We start from the raw sequence: 18,526 nt of genomic DNA, 5'->3' as shown, positions 1-18,526 counted from the left end.
TTTCCCTAAAAGTCTTTCTCCCCATAGGGACAATTTCTTTAAAAGCTTAACGCTTGTTCACAAAGAAGTGTCAACTTTGAGTTAATCTGAAGAATAAGATTTTTTAAATCTAGTTAAGGAATTTTTAACACCCTCTCCCCTCCCAATTTCAAGTCAAAGGACACTTTCTTTGGTACTTTGTCTCTGACATATTTTTGGATCCTACTACCAATTGCCTAAACTTTAGGGTTGATAACAGCTAAGTAAGTGTGCACTGAGCTCTCAAAATACTGCTTTATAACCAAAAAGCATGTCTCACCTGTTTCTGAAGAACCAATGTTTCTTTTCCTAATTTTGAGATGCCTTTTAATCTGGTTTTGGATCCAGTAATTAGTATAGTTTTGCCAGTCTCCGGGCCTAGCAGAATTGCAGCTGCTGTGTCCTGGTAATTGACAGGAAATCCATAGCAAGGAGTAAGTACACCTCAGTAGTTGAGACAGTTGGCTATGTATTTCCTAAAGGTAACTTGTAAGAGCAGCAGCTTCTGTTAACTCCCCAGATGCTATAGAACCTCTGTGGGTAGGGCTCTGAGTTCGATAGAAAGCCCCAGAAGACACCTTCTGCAGAGCAAGAGGGGCATGCAGTCCACAGGTGGGAGAGAGCATCATGCTTCCACCTCCAGCCAGGCGCTGAAAGGCTCCCTGGAGGTTGGTTCTTAGAGCATCTTCCAGTCCTTTGTTCCCATTTACCAGTTTGAAACTTTACCTTAATGCCTTTAGGAAATGCCACTGTTCGTATTTATTAGATCTCCTTAAGATAAAAATATTGCTGGGATGTTGTGGAACTAATTGCTTTCCCAACGCTTTTAGTCTGTGTGAAACTTTCCATGGGAAATTTGGTGAACAAAAGGCTATGTGATTATTTCCATCTTTTATAATCATGCTATTTCACCGACCGCAAACTTATATTGGTTTATACTCAGGCTGATGTGACCAATCCGGAACAGTAAACGGAAACTCTCCTTTTCTATCTTTATTCGTTGCTCTGGCAACATGGCAGCTAAAGAAAGGTTTTGGTCGATCAGCCCCTCTTGGGAACTTTGGCACAGAACCGCTACAAATCATTTTCACAAAGCGCCAGGTGAATTGATGTGTTATGTTAATTCAGTGTAATGGACCAAGTTCCTCTTCTTATGTGTTGTTGTTTTTTTCTCTCTCTCTCTCTCTCGCTCTCTTTTTTTTCCCTGTTACCCCTTCAATTTTTACACGAAGCTTTCCCTCAAGCTGGTAAGCACAATTCCTCCATGCATGTCCTGAATCTAATCAGGTTTTTTGGTGTATGTTTTGTGGGTGCTGTGCCATTGTGCAACAAATCTTCAGAGTTAACTGTTGATTTGTGTCTCTCTTGTGTGTGCTTTTGTTGGTGTTTCTTTATTAGACCTCTGGAATACAAAGGTCCAGAGTCTAACAGAGGTGATTGTAATCTTTTCAAGTTGCTAAGAAAATTAACGCTTAACTCATGATTTGGTTTTCTTTACCACTGGAGTCTTATGAGGATGACAGATGTTGATAAACTTTATTTAAATATGCACATAAACATGAATATTAGATATGAGGGAGTTTATGTATTGGATCATTTGGAATAAAAGCAAATATGATCGTTGAAAATTGCTCCTCCCCGGGAGCCACAGAAGCAGATGAAAAATGCTGGGGACCTGAGGGTGACATGCAGGAATGATGCCGGGCTCCAACTCAGGTCTAAGGCACCTTCGAGAATTGGAGGTCATGAAATCTTTTAGTTGCTACATAAATACATTGGTGCCTTGTGCACAGCTGATGTAAGAAATCAAAGACGATTTTATGGACAATGAAAAGAGCCTCCTAAGCCTTTCTAAAATGGTTTCTTTAGTGTTCGGTGTTGTTTCTACTTTTAATTCCATAGCCCTAGTAAATAGTCAAACTAATCATTAAATCTATTAAAAGAAACTCTTAACCACATAACCCATTACTGTTCTTCAAATATGTGTAAGTTATGTAATAGTCTCCAGCACCACAGCTGAGAATATCCTAAAATTACGGACAGTGATGAACTGTGACACTTCAACCAGGGATAAGACCAGCATTTTATGCGCTGCTGTTGAGAAAGTATGACAGTATTTTATGGTTATCCTCATACATACTTTTTTACGTGTTTCAGTATATACATTAACATATATATACATAATTTTTCGACCTGACTCAGTATTTGGCGACCGTTCCAGCCCTAAGGAAGAGGAATATTTTATTAAATTAAACATTTCTTAGACGGCAAAATAAAATCCCGAGAAGAGTTCTGCAAGAAGGAAAGATCTTAAATGAACATCAGTCATTAGCAGCAGTATGAATTTGGGAGAAATTGGATCCATTAACTGGGAGTCTCTCAGATGCCAGGGTTTCTTTTTTGCCCTTTATTTGTTCTTTTGCTCACGTGCTAGCAGCTAAAGATAACATTATCAGGCAGTCTTTCTGTTTGAGATAAATCATTTTACCAACCTTGTATTGAACTGTTGCTTGATGCCCTTACTTTGAAGCTAATAAAGAAGTTACACACAGATGGCTTGGGTGTAAAAATAATAAAACTCAAGAAGCAGCTCGTGTCATTGCCCAGGAGCAAGTGTTTGATTCCAGTGGCAGGTAAAACAAGATCCTCTTAGAGCCACAGCCATTGAAAATATACGTATTTTGGCCCCTTTTCCAAACCCTGGTACTGCCAGTATCCTAGGGGCCCCTCCAAAGAGTTCAGAAAATCTATTCTGCCTCGAAGGTAGAAATAAAAATTCCTTTGTGGCAAAATGAATCATAGGTGAGAGTATTGTTCGAAAGAATTCAAGCTTCAAAAGGTGAATAGGACAAAATGAACCTTTGAAGGCACTTTCCAGAAACCTCGAGTTTCTTTGGATCTAGAAGAAGCTGTTGACCTGAATCTCCAATGGGAACATGAAGTTTGTTTGAGGCATCGTTACTGGGATTAGTTTTTAAATAACAACACAGAAATATAGAATATCTATTGAAAGGGACCTAACTGGTCAGCTAGACTAACTCCTGATCAAGTGAAGGGGATTCATTTATTATTTAATTGCTTTCGTTTTTGTAGATAATCAGGGTTGCGTTTGTTGTTGTTGTTGTTGTTGTTTGGGCTATCTATTGATAAGTCATAAGTTAGTGTTTTTTACTACAGATTTCTTTGCACCTGTTTATCCAGTGCAAACCTTACACCTGTTCACAGTCTAGACCTATGTGGTACAATGTGGTATCCACTCACCACAGGTAACTTAATTAAATTTAACTTAATTTAAATGAAAAGTAACTAAAATTTTAAAATTCAGTTCCACAGTTGTACCGTGCACACTTCAAGGGCTCAACAGCCATATGTGGCTACTATATTGGACGGTGCAGATGTGAGAACATTTCCATCACTGAGAAAGTTCTTTTGGGTCTCATAGCACATAGCGAGGCTCAATAAATATGTATGAATTAACACTGACTGCTTACTAGGTTTGCTGACCTCTGCAGCAGTGTATCTCACGCTGTTTTGTCGCATTCTAGCATTAAAACAAAAATGAAAACAAAAACAAAATCTCTGTTCTAGAAAACATGGTGATCTCTTTTAAGTCAATTCAGCATGAGAACAAAGTACTGAGCTTTCAGGCTCAGTGATTGAGTTGAGAAAATTGAAAAGCACTTAATTAAGGTTTCAAATGTTATAGCACAATAGTATATGGAAAAGGAAAAACAAGTCTGCTTTATTTTTATATTGAAGATTAGTTGGCTTCATCTTAGTTTTAGAAGCAAGTTGAACTTCCTTGGTTTGGCATTAGGGAATAATCACTTCTATTTTGCTTTTCACTCAAACACACACACACACACACACACACACACACACGCACACAAGTCTTTGAGACTATTAGCTGAAAGGTCTTTGGTGGTCTTAGTGGTGAACTATTTGCTGAATCACAAACTTCCAGCCCAGCAGCCTGGCATTTTCCCATAAGCAGCCTAGGAACTTCAGTCACAAGCCCCCGTGTAAGCTGCTTGGCAAACTCAAGCTAATTTTGCAATTACATTATCCGGGTCCCTTCTTTTCCACCCACTCCCAGGCAAGCCTGTCTTGCCTTTGTTTAATTCGTTCTAAAGCAAAATCTCTTTTCTAAATTCCCTGGCTTATCCCTGGCTATTGATAAATTTCTCTTTCTTTATGAAAGTAGCCTCATTTAAGGAAAAGCACTTGATGGCCACAACTTAGCTACAGCTTCTGACGTGTAAACGTAGGTAGGAGTCTAGAAACTCACGGTTGATATTTTCTACTTAAATCACATGCACAGAGGAGAGAGAGCAATTTTTTGGAAAGGGAATCAAGATATCAAAGTACACTTCTTCTGATGAATTAGAAACAGCTGAGGCTGATTTCATACACTGTGGGAAGTTGGGTTTGAATTTGGGGCTGGGGGCGGTGTTCTCTATGAATTCTCTGAGATGATCCTAAAGATGGTGAAAAAGAACCGACCAGATTTTTAGAGGCAGCAGAGGCAAGAAGAGTGCATGGGAGGGAGGTGGGGGGGGGGGACAATCTTTTTTTTAATGTCCCTTTTACCCACATTCTCTGAGGAACTAGACCTCCCATCTGTCAGTTCACGGGGATGGAAACTTTTGGCCTCAGCCTGTGTGAAGAGACGGGAAGGGATACTCAGACTGGGTGGGGTGGGGGCAAGCAGTGCCATCGAAATGAAACAGTTGGCAGGGGCACTTATCACTGTTTTATGTGAAGAAATACAAACCCAAAGCTTCAGTGTTGCCACCCACACTGACACTAAAGTGCAGAATCCATCTCCAAATTTGTTTTTCATTGATCCTCTCTGGAGTCAAAAGTATATCTTCCTGTCTCGGTGCTCCCTGCCTTGTCAGAGGTGTCTGGGCCGGCATGAAATGGTTTGCGGGCCTTTTGCAGTTTGCATGCACTGATTTTTGCATCTCAGCTGGGTGTCGTGGGAAAGAGCTTAATTTAGTTCATGAAAACACATGCAGACGTCTGCATTGCCCTGTTGTCTGCGGAATCTTTCCTGCAGGCTTCCCTCGGTGTCTTTTGGTCGAGGAGTACCGTGAGGTTTTCTGGCTTATTTCTCTTTGCATCTGCAGGGTGCGACTCCAGAAGATTTCAGCAACCTCCCACCTGAACAGAGAAGGAAAAAGCTACAACAGAAAGTCGATGAATTAAATAGAGAAATTCAAAAGGAGATGGATCAAAGGTAGAGTGGATCAATATGACTTATTAAGACATTTGAGTTCAGTTTGGAAAGATGGGAGGCCCTAAATTAGATTTTAATCCAAGTGATTATTTTAGCCGTGTGTTTGGTTGTAGTCTACTGGATTGCTTTATTAAAGACAGGGAGGATTCTTTAACAAATAGGTATTATTCTGAGTTTGGACAACAAAATACATATGATTATCTTATTTTTGTATGTGTTCACTTACTTTAATAATGCTACATTTACCATGTTATCACCATGGAATGTAAATTCAGGTTAGACAAGAAAATTTCACAAGTACAGCAAAGCATTCTGTAGCATACAGAAGTTTCTATAATGTCTGACCAAACCAGTTTGCTCATAAATCACTTCCATTATAGGTGATCTATTTAGTTTAATATTTATGATTCGTATAGAGAAAATAAACATACTGCACACATTAAAAAAAGTGTTTTTCATTTACCTTTGCATTAGCACTTAAAAAACATTTCTATTTCAAAATGTATATTAGCCATAAAAAGGAACAAAATTGGAACAGCATTGGAACAGAAGGAACAACATCTCGTTTGTAGAGATGTGGATGGATCTAGAGACTGTCATACAGAGTGAAGTAAGCCAGAAAGAGAAAAACAAATATCGTATATTAACGCATATGTGTGGAATCTAGAAAAATGGTACAGATGAACCTATTTGTAGGGCAGGAATAGAGACGTAGATGTAGAGAACAGACGTGGACACGGCGGGGAAGGGGAGGATGGGGCGAATTGGGAGATTAGGTTTGACATAAATACACTACCATGTGTAAAATAGATAGCTAGTGGGAACCTCCCTGTATAGCACAGGGAGCTCAGCTTGGTGCTGTGATGACCTAGATGCAGGGGCAGGGGGGAGGTCCACAAGGGAGGGGATATATGTACACATATAGCTGATTCCTTTCATTGTACAGTAGAAACTAACACAACACTGTAAAGCAATTTTACTCCCCCCCGCCAAAAGAATTCTGATATAACAGCAGCAGAATATAGCCCTGCAATTACAAAAGTGCTAAACGGGGATCTACAGTTATTTTCTTTTTTTTAATTAATTAATTTCTTTATGGCTGCGTTGGGTCTTCATTGCTGCGTGTGGGTTTTCTCTAGTTGTGGTGAGCAGGGGCCACTCTTTGTTGCTGTGCGCGGGCTTCTCATTGCGGTGGCTTCTCTTTGTTGCGGAGCACGGGCTCCAGGCACGCGGGCTTCAGTAGTTGTGGCTCACGGGCTTAGTTGCTCCGCGGCATGTGGGATCCTCCCAGACCGGGGATCGAACCCGTGTCCCCTGCATTGGCAGGCGGATTCTTAACCACTGTGCCGCCAGGGAAGGCCCTTAAGTTATTTTCATATTTACAACTACGATTCTGAAATAAATACTACTTCTAAGCAGCTCTGTTATCAGCTTTTTAGGTTTGGTTTAAAAACATACACATAATTGCTAGGAGGTTTATAATGTTGTCTTCCGTTCCTGAAAGCGTTCCTCAAAAGCCAGCCAGCCCTAAAGCATACGATATTCTGCGGCAACTGACTGGGAGCATTTCAGGATTGATTGGCGTGTTGTCCTCTTTAGAAATAATTTCATCAGAAGTGTTTAAGAAGGTGGACGTTGGGGACTTTCCTGGTGGTCCAGTGCTAAAGAATCCGCCTTACAATGCAGGGGACTGCGGGTTCGATCCCTGGTTGGGGAAATAAGATCCCACATGCCGCGGGGCAACTAAGCCTACGCGCCACAACTACTGAGCTTGCGCGCCTCAGCGAGAGAGCCTGCATGCCACAAACTACAGAGCCCATGCACCCTGGAGACTGTGCGCCACAACTAGCGAAGACAAAGCCGGCACTCCACAACTAGAGAAGAGAAGACCCACGCACCACGACTAGAGAGAAGCCTGCACATCACAACGAAGATCCCCCATACCACAGCTAAGACCTGACACAGTCAAAAATAAATAAAATAAATTAATTAATGATAAATAAATCTTAAAAAAAAAATAAGGTGGACATTGTACCACTACCAAGTGCATTTAAAAGTGACATGTTTCTTCTGTGCTAATTTGACGCCCCTGAATGACCCAGCTAGTGAACTAGTCACGGTAACTTGGTCACCAGGCAAACCAAGCCTGCAAGAAAGGACGCCAGGGTTCAAATTACCATCTTATTGTCTGACCCAGTTTATTTTCAACATAAACATACAATCTCAATATGAGATGTCTAACTAAAGCAAGCACCGCCAGCAAGACCAAGACAGCATCTCCTGTTCCAAGGTTTAGGTTTTGCCCAGAATTCTCGGTACGTGGAATAGCCCACACCAAGAGCCATCGCTCCCATAACAAAAAGCCTTGGGCTGCCACGTGCATGTGGATCAAATAAACAGACATTTTAGTATTTCCCCTGCTCTTCAATCTATATAATCCATATGCAACGATTGCTGCAAAAACCTCCGATTCCAATGGGGACAAATGGTGCCTCTCTAGCTTTCTGGATAAGTTTAGATTCTTGATCTTCATCATATGAAGAAAGAGAAACATCTGTGTCGCTTGGCGTAGTGATTGAAGAATCTTCAGACAATGACAAGACATCTCAGACTCCAACTGGCTTCAAAAAGATTTTCTGGTGGTTTTTGTTTGTTTTTGTTTTGTTTAGTTTGGCTGTACCATGTGGCTTGTAGGATCTTAGTTCCCTGACCAGGGATTGAACCCGGGCTGTGGCAGTGAAAGCCCAGAATCCTAACCACTAGGCCACCAGGGAACTCCTGTTTTCTCTCTATCATGAGTGTAGAGGTGAAGTTTTTGTACAAATGAGGAAGAGCAAAGTGGCATGACCCCCACCCTCTCCCTTTCCCCACGTCCGAGCTTTGGATACAAAATGTACTTGTCTTTCTATTTGAGGGTAAGTAAAAATCAGCCTTCCTATAGATTCTCATGTCTTCTTGTCTTTTTATAGAGTGTGTTGATGGTATCTAGAAAACAAGTCACAGTATGTCTTATACAGATCACCAGCCATTAGAGGTGTAAATATTTGCTTGTTCTTGACAAGTATCTGCCTATCTGCCCAGGCTCCCACTGTGAGAGTCCCCTGGTTTCTGAGCTGTTCTATAAGTTTGATCCTAGGGATGGTAGGTTGGTACATATGCAGAAAAAGAAAAGAAAAAATTAGGAAAAGATTCAATATCTCTTCCCATTTGCACTTCCTTCCCACATTTATAACGAATAATACCCTCACATCATTTAGGGGATACTTGCTAATAATCCTGATTGAAAAGCCACTTTAGGGAACTATCCTCAATATTTTATAATAACCTGTAAGGGAAAAGAATCTGGAAAGAAAAGATATGTATACCTGAATCACTTTGCTGTACACCTGAAACTAACACAACGTTGTAAATCAACTGTACTCCAGTTAAAAAAAAGGAAAAGGAAAAGAAGAGCCACTTTTTATTCTCTCATCTTCTATATTCTCACTGAGGGAATTAAGTGAATCATCATTAATGGCGATTTGAACTTAAAAGATAACTTGAGATTTTGTGCTCTATAAGTAGGCCAAATTGTAGTCCTACGTAAATTGTTATATTGAAGCTGGGGTTAAAACTTGGTTGTGCAAAAAATAAACCAACTTGGTAAGGCAGTTTAAGTACATACAAAAGAAAAGTGGGGTTTTTTTGTTTTTTTTTCTTGGCGGTACGCGGGCCTCTCACTGCTGCGGCCTCTCCCATTGCGGAGCACAGGCCCCGGACACGCAGGCTCAGCGGCCATGGCTCACGGACCCAGCTGCTCCGCGGCACGTGGGATCCTCCCGGACCAGGGCACGAGCCCGTGTCCCCTGCATCGGCAGGCGAACCCTCAACCACTGCGCCACCAGGGAAGCCCAGAAAAGTGGGTTCTGATTGTTTTTTAATCTCTGGGAGAGCAACTCCGGAAAAATAGATCGTTTTATAAACGTTGTTGCAGTATGTTAAAAAGAGGAACACATATGATGAACTTTGTTCTAGTTTTATATTAAAAATATACTTGATGAAATAAAAATTTTTGTACTTTTTATAAATAAAAGTCTTTGTACGTTTTATAACATCTGGGACCAAATATAAAAGGGTTTATTTATAAATGTATTATAAACCTCCTGCTGTTTACTAAATGAGCGCTTATATTTTGCACAGGAGTAACAAGTTATGACTCAAATATCTGAAATGACATTTTATAGGTTGTTGACAGACTCTAATTGTTTGATATCATGCAGAAAAGTTTCTCTGTCGCTTGGGTTGTGGCCATGGAACTTGGTTAACGTTTGAAACCCCAGAGCAGCTCTTGCTGGTAATAAGGCAAATCACATTCAACCATTCACTTCACCTCTGTTTATCGAGCATTTACTGTGTACAAGGAAATATTCTAGGTATAGCAATGAGGATCAAGCGATGAACAAAACATCAGAAACATCTGTTCTCATGCAACTTACATTTTGTGCAGGAGGAACAGAAAATAAAAGGTTTTGAGCAGAGGTGGCATGATCTGGAAAAGGCTGGATTTTTGTTTGTTTTCAGTTTTGTTTTTTTTAAATAATCCAAAAAGGCAAGAAAGGAGAGAAAAAATATTAATATATAGAATAGGCAGGGCAAATCAAAAGCACAAAATAGAGTGGAAGATTTAAAATACAAGCACACTAGACACCCCGGATTCCAATCTGGTTCCACCTGTTTTGTTTGCAAACTTTGGACAAGATTCTTAACCTCTTAGCACCTCGGTTTCCTCACCTTGAAAAGGGAGTTAATATGCCTGTCCATGAGGATTAAGTGTGTCAGGGTATGTCAAGTGCTGAGGACAGGCCTGGCATATTGTGTTTGTAAAATAAAATGAATCAGTATGTTAAATGTGAACAGGCTACATGTTCGAACTGAGAGATTTTCAGACTGGACAAAAAACTAAAACCCACATGTATGCTAGTTACAAAAGACACGTCCAACTCATAAAGTGCAGAAAGGTTGAAAATAAAGACTGGAAAAAGATGGGGCTTCCCTGGTGGCGCAGTGGTTAAGAATCCGCCTGCCAATGCAGGGGTCAAGGGTTCGAGCTCTGGTCTGGGAAGGTCCCACATGCTGCAGAACAACTAAGCCCGTGAGCCGCAACTACTGAGCCCACGTGCCACAACTACTGAAGCCCGCATGCCTATAGTCCGTGCTCCGCAACAAGAGAAGCCACCGCAATGAGAAGCCTGCGCGCAGCAACGAAGACCCAATGCAGCCAAAAATTAATTAATTAATTAATTATTTAAAAAAAGAATGGAAAAAGACAGACCATGCAGGTACCAACCAGAAGGAAAACTGGTGTGAGAAGACTACCTTTCAGGCCAAAAAACACCCCAAACTATTCAGCTCAAAAGGATCAACTTCATAAAATAAATGATTCAAATAACAAATGGCTCAATTCACCAAGAAGAGATACAATTTCAAATCTGTAGAACCATAATAGCATCACCTCAAAATATAGAAAAGGTTATGCTATTAACCTTCTGACATAATTACAAGAAATACAAATACATTACTATAGTGGGAGATTTTTAATGCACTTTTCTCGGTAATTGATAGAATAGATTAGCAGAGAGTCAGGATAGAGGATTTGAACAATATAATTAACAAAACTGACCTAATACACAGATATCCAGTAACTGCATGCTACACATTCTTTTCAAGCACACATAGAACATTTCCAAAAATTGGGCATATCCTGGTTTTATAAAATGAATCTCAACAAACATCAAAGGGTAGACATCATTCAAAGTACGTCCTCTGAAGGCTGCAATTAAGCTGGATATCAATAACAAAAATTTAGAAATTAAGAAATGTGGGGCTTCCCTGGTGGCGCAGTGGTTGAGAGTCCGCCTGCTGATGCAGGGGACACGGGTTCGTGCCCCGGTCCGGGAAGATCCCACATGCCATGGAGCGGCTGGGCCCACGAGCCATGGCCGCTGAGCCTGCGCGTCCACTCCGCAACCGGAGAGGCCACAACAGTGAGAGGCCCATGTACCGCAAAAAAAAAAGAAAAAAAAAACAAGTGTGGCTCTCAACTAACACAACATTGTAAAACAACTATACCCCTTTAAAAAATTAAATTAAATTAAATGTGGCTCTCCGCAGGGCTCAGTTACAGCAAGAAGCCTGCTCAGTCAAGTTAGAAAGGCTCCCCACCCTTGTTATCACTCTGGCATGAAGTCAGGAAGAATCCTGTTAAGTTGGTTTAGCAGGAATCATTCCATTCACCTTTGATTTTCCATCCACTGAGTCCCTCATTCTGCTTATTGGCTAAAAATCCCCAGCTGTCTTTACAGTATTAGGAATTGAGCCCAGCTCTAAACTGAGGTGTCTTTTCCCCAATTGCAATTGTTTTTTTTTTAAATAAAATCTGTTTTTACTGCTTAAAAAAAAAGAAAGAAAGAAATGTGCCTCTAAGTAACACATAGATTAAGGAAGAAGTCATCATAGATACTAGAAAATATATGAGACAGAACTGAGCCTTAACCTTAACGTACATTCTCCATCTCCGTTTTGGGGATGTCACTAAAGCCATGCTTATAAAAGGAAATTTAAAGCTTCCAATACATATTAGAAACAAAGAAGGCTGCAAATCAATGAGCTAAGCATCCCTCTCAAGAAGTTAGAAAAAGAGTAGCAAATTGAACCAAAGAAAATAGAAGCAAGGGACCGAACGATAAAGGAAACAGTATCAATTAATGAAATAGAAAGAATCACACATTCAACAGAGAGGATGAACAGAGCCAAAAGCTGGTTCCTTGAAATGATTAACAAAATTGAAAAACCTGCAGAGATTGATTAGGAGAGACCTGGACAAGAGGAATGGCAGATAAGTGATTTTAAACAACTCTTTTGAGAAGTTTTGCTGAGAAATATGGTACTGGAGGTATAGGCCATGAAGTCGAGAGAAGACTTGTGTACATGTGGATGACCTTGCAGTTTGTTTGTTGTAGGGACATTTATTCATGTAACAAATACTTAGTGAGATCTATAGTGCACCAGGCGTGGTCCGGTCACTGGGGGTTTATCATGGTCATAAAGGGCTTGAGCCCAGAGAGCTCCTCGGAGAGCTGCTGTTCTAGGTGGGACAGACAGACAATAAACAATAAGCATAATAACAAGTCATATAATGTTGGGAAGAGATACATGCAGTGGAAATAAAAGAAAGTAGAGCGAGGTAAGTGGGCTGGGAGGGCAAGTGGGTGGAGGGCTCCCGTGGAGACGTGGTCTTAGGGAAGAACAGAGGGTTCATTGTGCCCACCAAGGGGCAATACGGGCTCAGAGGCAAGGGGGCAGGTGGAGGGGTGGTGAGGACTTGTGGAAATTCTCTTTCACTTATTTCTGTATTTTTGATTAAACTATTTCCCATGACTCAAAATACAGTTTGTGTTGTTGGTCTTATGCTGCGTGATTGGTGTAGAGTTTCTTTTGCTGAAGCTCATTAAAGTTAGCCCCTCACCCTCGGCAGGGGCCATTTGCTCTAAATTTAACTCGAATGCTCCTGAAGTGCCTTGAAGCCAGGGTTCCAGTTAGCAGAGCTCTCTGGTCCTAGAAACAACCTTCAGAGGGCTGCTATGGGCGGCCTTCCAGACAGGATTGCAGGAGGGGTGTGGGATCTTGCAGTGTGTAGCTTTAAGGCTCTGTTGCCCACCTGTCACGGATCCCGACTGTGGGTTCCGTTTCTTAATAGCTGAAATCGTTGAAATCGAACTGTTTAACTTAATCTTTAGAATTCCCAAAGCAATGACCTGTGCTTCCTCATGAGGTAAACAATGCAGCCCACGAGACCCATGGCTTGCTTGCAAAACATGTACATGGAAATATTGGGGTTTTGTCTCTTGTTACGTAGGGCAAAGTGATGTACAGGATTCATTTACATTTCTCACTCGCTGAAGACAAGAGGGAGATTTCGTTCCGAAAAGGCAACTGGAATTTAAATATGGGTCTCTGGATCATACAGACCTTGGTAGCAGAATCCTTATAGAGACGTTTTAGAAGGGAGCTGACCCAGTATCCCCCTCCAGTCCACACCGCGGTGCAGTCTCGCAACGCCCTCATTCCCGTAGTTTTCATGGTGGTGGGAGAATATGACTGGCTGATGACAGCATTAACCTTTACCACGTTCTGCCCTTCTTTTCAGAGATGCCATCACAAAAATGAAAGATGTCTACCTAAAGAATCCGCAAATGGGAGACCCCGCCAGTTTGGATCACAAATTAGCAGAAGTCAGCCAAAATATAGAAAAACTGAGACTGGAGGCCCAGAAATTTGAGGTAGGAAGAAGCTGTTGTGGAAAAGCTTTGTTGGAAAAAAAAGAAATAGAAGTGGGTGTAGGGGGTCACGAGACGCATATGGTTGTAAATCGCCAGCGTTTCTTTCCCTGCGAGAGATGCAGCTGGAAAAATCAGGTGTCTCACAAGTTATGATAAAAGGAAAAAGACACTGTCATCCACTGGGTGTTCAGCTTTTCAGCATATCCTATTTTAATGGTGTCCCTTAAAAGGGACACTATTTAAGGTTATATTTGTATACAGTGTTTGTTGTTTTTTGTTTTTTTTTTTCATCTAAGTGTTTCACTTAAGTTGTTCTGCTTCATCTCCTGTTGACAGTGGGTATAGTTGGGAATATACAGTCGTCCATCATCTCAGTGAATCAAAAAGACAATTTTTAAAAAGCCATTGATATTTGTAATTTTCTTGTAATGTCTTTGCCTGGCTTTGGTATCAGTGTAAAAGGTTTCAAAATATATTCTGGATGCAAATTCCTTTTCAGATCTATGATTTACAAATATTTTCTCCCATTCTGTGGATTGTTTTTTTTTTTTTTTTTTTTTTTTTTTTTGCGGTACGCGGACCTCTCGCTGTTGTGGCCTCTCCCATTGTGGAGCACAGGCTCCGGACGTGCAGGCTCAGTGGCCCTGGGTCACGGGCCCAGCCGCTCCGCGGCATGTGGGATCTTCCCGGACCGGGGCACGAACCCGTGTCCCCTGCATCGGCAGGCGGACTCTCAACCACTGCGCCACCAGGGAAGCCCTGTGGATTGTTTTTCTACTCTCTTCAAGGTGTCCTTTGAAACACAAAAGTTTATTTATGTTTTTATTTTTTTGGCCATGCCACACGGCTTGCAGGATCTTGGTTCCCCGACCAGGGATTGAACCCGGGCCACGGCAGTTAAAGCACCGAGTCCTAACCACTGGACTGCCAGGGAAGTCCCCCAAAGTCTTAATTTTGATGGAATCAATTTTTTTTTCTTCTATCACTTGTGCTTTTGGTGTCATAGCTAAGTTACCAGTGCCTAATCCAAGATCACAAACATTTATGCTTATGTTTTCTTCTAAGTTTTATAGTTTTAGCTTTTACATTTAGGTCTACGGTTTGTTTTGAGTTAATTTTTGTATATGGTTAAAGGTAGAGGTCCACCTTCATTCTTTTTTATGTTGTCCCAGCACCATTTGTTGAAAAGGCCTTTTCCTCCTTGAATTATCTTGGCCCCTTTGTCGCCAATCAATTGATCATAAATACAAGGGTTTACTTCTGGGCGCGGGGAACCATTGAAATATGTTACTGTTCTTTCAAAGGATCCATTATCAAAAGATGATATATGTGAAAAACAATAGGAAACACATTTAAGAAATGAGGAAGAAACACAAATAATAAATCTTTTAAGGAGGGAGTAGGGCACTCAAAAAGTGTGGGCAGGGCTTCCCTGGTGGCGCAGTGGTTGGCAGTCTGCCTGCCGATGCAGGGGGCACGGGTTCGTGCCCCGGTCCGGGAGGATCCCACTTGCCGCGGAGTGGCTGGGCCCGTGAGCCATGGCCGCTGAGCCTGCGCATCCGGAGCCTGTGCTCCGCAACGAGAGAGGCCGCAACAGTGAGCGGCCCGCGGACCGCAAAAAAAAAAAAAAAAGCTGTGGGCAGAAGGCTTCTTTTTCCCCTCGAAATGTAAAGACTACAAAGCCTGGAAAAATAAATTAGTAACTGAGCGTTCCATCCAGAACAGATTATTTCTAGCAATAAAAGGTCAAATTATGGCGTTTTTCATTCTTTCTAGAATCTGTCAATAAGGTATTAGCATTTGAGATTTTAGAACCTAGAAATGTCCTTTTCTGATCATTTTGATTCTTTTGCCTCTTTTAGACCATTTCAAATGTTGCTGAAGATACTTTGATCTACTTTGATTTCCTATGTATGAGTTTTCTTCACTATTTAGAAAAAGAAAAACGTTACACTCCTTAACAAAAATGGGAAGTGTGGCTTTCAAACTGAGTCATGGCTTAAGTGTGGCAGGAACCCTCATGTTTCCCAGTGTGACCTCACGGTCACAGAATTTCTGGAACCAGAAGGAACTAGAAGTGACTTAACCAAAATCACACAGCTGCTTAAAAAGCCCAGGAGTATAACGGAGGCCAGTGTCCTTCTGCCACATTATGAGCAGTGGCTAAATATAAGTTTGCCTGTACACTTCTCCAACTTTGCCTTTGAGTACATTTATACAGTCAAGGCACACAAACTGGAGACTCTGCGCCCACGGGGTCCTTCTCCAGCCTGCTTCAATGACCAACGAGCAGCCCAGGTTTGGGGCCTGAAGCCTGCACGGTCAGGCCCTCAGCTGAGCTCAGACCATTCTTTCATGCCTTCTGTTTGCAGGCCTGGCTGGCCGAGGTTGAAGGCAGACTCCCAGCACGCAGCGAACAGGCCCGTCGGCAGAGTGGCATGTACGATGTGCAGAACCCCCCAGCCGTCAACAACTGTGCACAGGATCGGGAGAGGTACAGTATCTGTACGGCGCCTGCTTTTTTTTGACTTTGTATTTTTTTCTCAATTCTGGAATCAGAGACGAGCACAGGGTACTTGTTAGATCCCAAGCATCTGTGATGATTGGCCTGTGATGTTTCCCACGGTGCAGGTGTCTAATTCCCTGTGGATGGTGCCCGAGCCTGTGGGGTGATTGAAGATGGTCCTAGTTACAACAGTCGGGGGATGGGGACGGGGGCGGGTTGCAAGCCCTTTGCTCTTGCGGGGGCTGAATTCAAGTCCTCGCTGGGGTCAGTGGCTATAGTTGCTGTGTGTTTTGCTTTCTTGAGCAGCCCGGATGGCAGTTACACGGAGGAGCAGAGTCAGGAGAGTGAGGTCAAGGTGCTGGCCACAGATTTCGACGATGAGTTTGATGATGAGGAATCCCTCCCTGCCATAGGGACGTGTAAAGCTCTCTACACGTTCGAAGGTAACACTGCGTGTCACCTAATTCCCCCCACTTCTCGTGAACTGTCTGAGTCACTCTTCTCTTTCTGTGATCAGGCTTTCTTTTGAAGTCATCCAGAACTTTCCCTCGTTGCTCTTTTGCTCTGCTCGTGGTATTTGTGTTTATGATTATGATCTGGTCGATGGCTGTATATTTTACCTCTGGGTCTGTACATTCGAACAACTTTCAGTGAGGTTAACTGAAGCAGATAGTATGGAATAATGATTATTTCATCCATTCATTCAATACTTACAGAACTTCTGTCTTGTAAAGACCCCTGAAAGGGTTGCAGGCAGATGGTATGTTCTGGCATCCACCTTTGGAGGAAATAAAGCAGACACATGTAGAGAGAGGGCCGCCTGCAATATTCACCAGACGAGGGGTACAGAGTGACGGGGGATTCACGCGAGGATGAGATCACTTCCTTAAGGGGCTTTGGAGAACTCTCCGTGCTGAAGTGTGTCAGAGGCACGGGCACTGCCAAGCACGGAGCGAGGAAGGTATGGGGTTCGTATGGCTGGCGCTCAGATGTCTTAGGTGGTAAGATGAGGGGGTAGGCGGTGCCAATGGAGGGTATGGGTAACAGAAAGATCTGGATTTTATTTGGCAAACGTCGAGAAGCTACTGAAAGTATTTGAGCAGGTTGCTGACACGAGCAGAGCTGTACCTTGAGGCATTTATTGTATGTGTCGGATCGGTTAGAGGACAGGGAAATTGGTTAGAAAGACTAGCCTAGTGTTTCCTAAACTGATGAGCCTTGAAACGGCATCTTCCAGGATGCTGATAAGGCTGATGTGAAAGAAGCAATCAGAGCTCAGATCATTTTCAGAAGCCCTGGGATAAATGAATTTCTTTACTGTAGGACTTTTTTTTTTTTTTTTTTTTTGGCCACACCTCACAGCTTGCATGATCTTAGTTCTCTGACCAGGGATTGAACCTGGGCCCCCTGCAGTGGAAGTTCGGAGTCCTAACCACTGGACCACCAGGGAATTCTCTTTATTCTAGGACTTTTAGAGCCTTTAATAAACTAAATATTTATTATGACAAAATAAGAAACGGAAGTACCAGGTTAAATGTTCCTGGTTTTACTTCACGTCCACAGCATCCCTCTGCCCCCGCGCGCCCACAGTACCGCTATTAACAGCCCCCTAAACAGTCTGCCTTTCAGGACACTGCTTGGGCGATGGCGGCTAGTCTTTTGAAATTATCTTAGCAAATGGTGTTCGGGGCCTTGATTAAGGAATGGACGCAGAGATGCTGCAGCCAGTATACAAAGAGGGGAGGAAGTCACAGATGATCCCTGACGTTGCATTCCTGGGATGATGGAGATGTCCACTGAAATGGGAAAGTGGGAGGAAAAACAGTGAGTCCGGGTTCACCCCTATCGCGTTCCAGGTGCCCGGGTACCATCAAGGTGGAAACGGGCTTCAGGCAGAAGGTGAAGTGGAACCTTGCCTCAGACGAGAACCAGAAGAGGAGAAAGAAAAGTCGGGGTGCTGTGTAAAGAGATATAATTGATGCCATAGGAGTACCTTCAGGGAAGAGTAGAGAAGCAGACCCAAGATTTCCTCTGCGGAAAATACCTCCTGTTCTGGGAGGGAGGAACGAGAGGGCTCCCAGGAGGAGTTAGGAGAGGGTCCTAGAGAGACGCAAGGTGAGGACCTGGAAGCTTCTGTGTGGGAGGAGCGCAGAAGGGTCAGTGCGTCCATCTTTCCCTGCACTTGCTTCGTCGTTGCAAAGCTGTGCTCTCAACCCGGATTTGACGAGAGACCTAAAATACTCTGATATTGCTTTTCCAGGTCAGAACGAAGGAACCATTTCAGTAGTTGAGGGAGAAACACTGTACGTTATAGAGGAAGACAAAGGTGACGGGTGGACCCGCATCCGGAGAAGTGAAGACGAAGAGGGTTATGTCCCCACTTCATACGTCGAAGTCTATTTGGACAAAAATGCCAAAGGTGCTAAGACTTATATTTAATAC

The 18,526-nt window shown here is 42.5% G+C and overlaps 1 protein-coding gene and 1 pseudogene across 1 annotated transcript in view; one reads left to right on the top strand and one right to left on the bottom strand.

Moving 5' to 3' along the window:
• The window catches only part of FNBP1 (formin binding protein 1), a 71,171-nt gene extending 52,645 nt beyond the window's left edge, over nucleotides 1-18,526 (top strand). The window contains exons 9-13 of the mRNA XM_007471822.1: nucleotides 5,151-5,260; nucleotides 13,446-13,578; nucleotides 15,951-16,072; nucleotides 16,391-16,527; nucleotides 18,345-18,526. Of these exons, the coding sequence (XP_007471884.1) occupies nucleotides 5,151-5,260; nucleotides 13,446-13,578; nucleotides 15,951-16,072; nucleotides 16,391-16,527; nucleotides 18,345-18,523 (681 nt within the window). The 3' untranslated portion in view covers nucleotides 18,524-18,526. The remainder of the gene's footprint in view (nucleotides 1-5,150; nucleotides 5,261-13,445; nucleotides 13,579-15,950; nucleotides 16,073-16,390; nucleotides 16,528-18,344) is intronic.
• Nucleotides 7,498-13,363, bottom strand: LOC103080845 (HIG1 domain family member 1A, mitochondrial pseudogene; annotated as a pseudogene).

This window comes from Lipotes vexillifer, unplaced genomic scaffold (assembly GCF_000442215.2).
Source record: "Lipotes vexillifer unplaced genomic scaffold, Lipotes_vexillifer_v1.1 scaffold98, whole genome shotgun sequence".
Taxonomy (NCBI): Eukaryota; Metazoa; Chordata; class Mammalia; order Artiodactyla; family Lipotidae; genus Lipotes; species Lipotes vexillifer.
The sequence above is the reverse complement of the archived record's forward strand: the minus strand, read 5'-3'. Positions and strand labels throughout refer to the sequence as shown.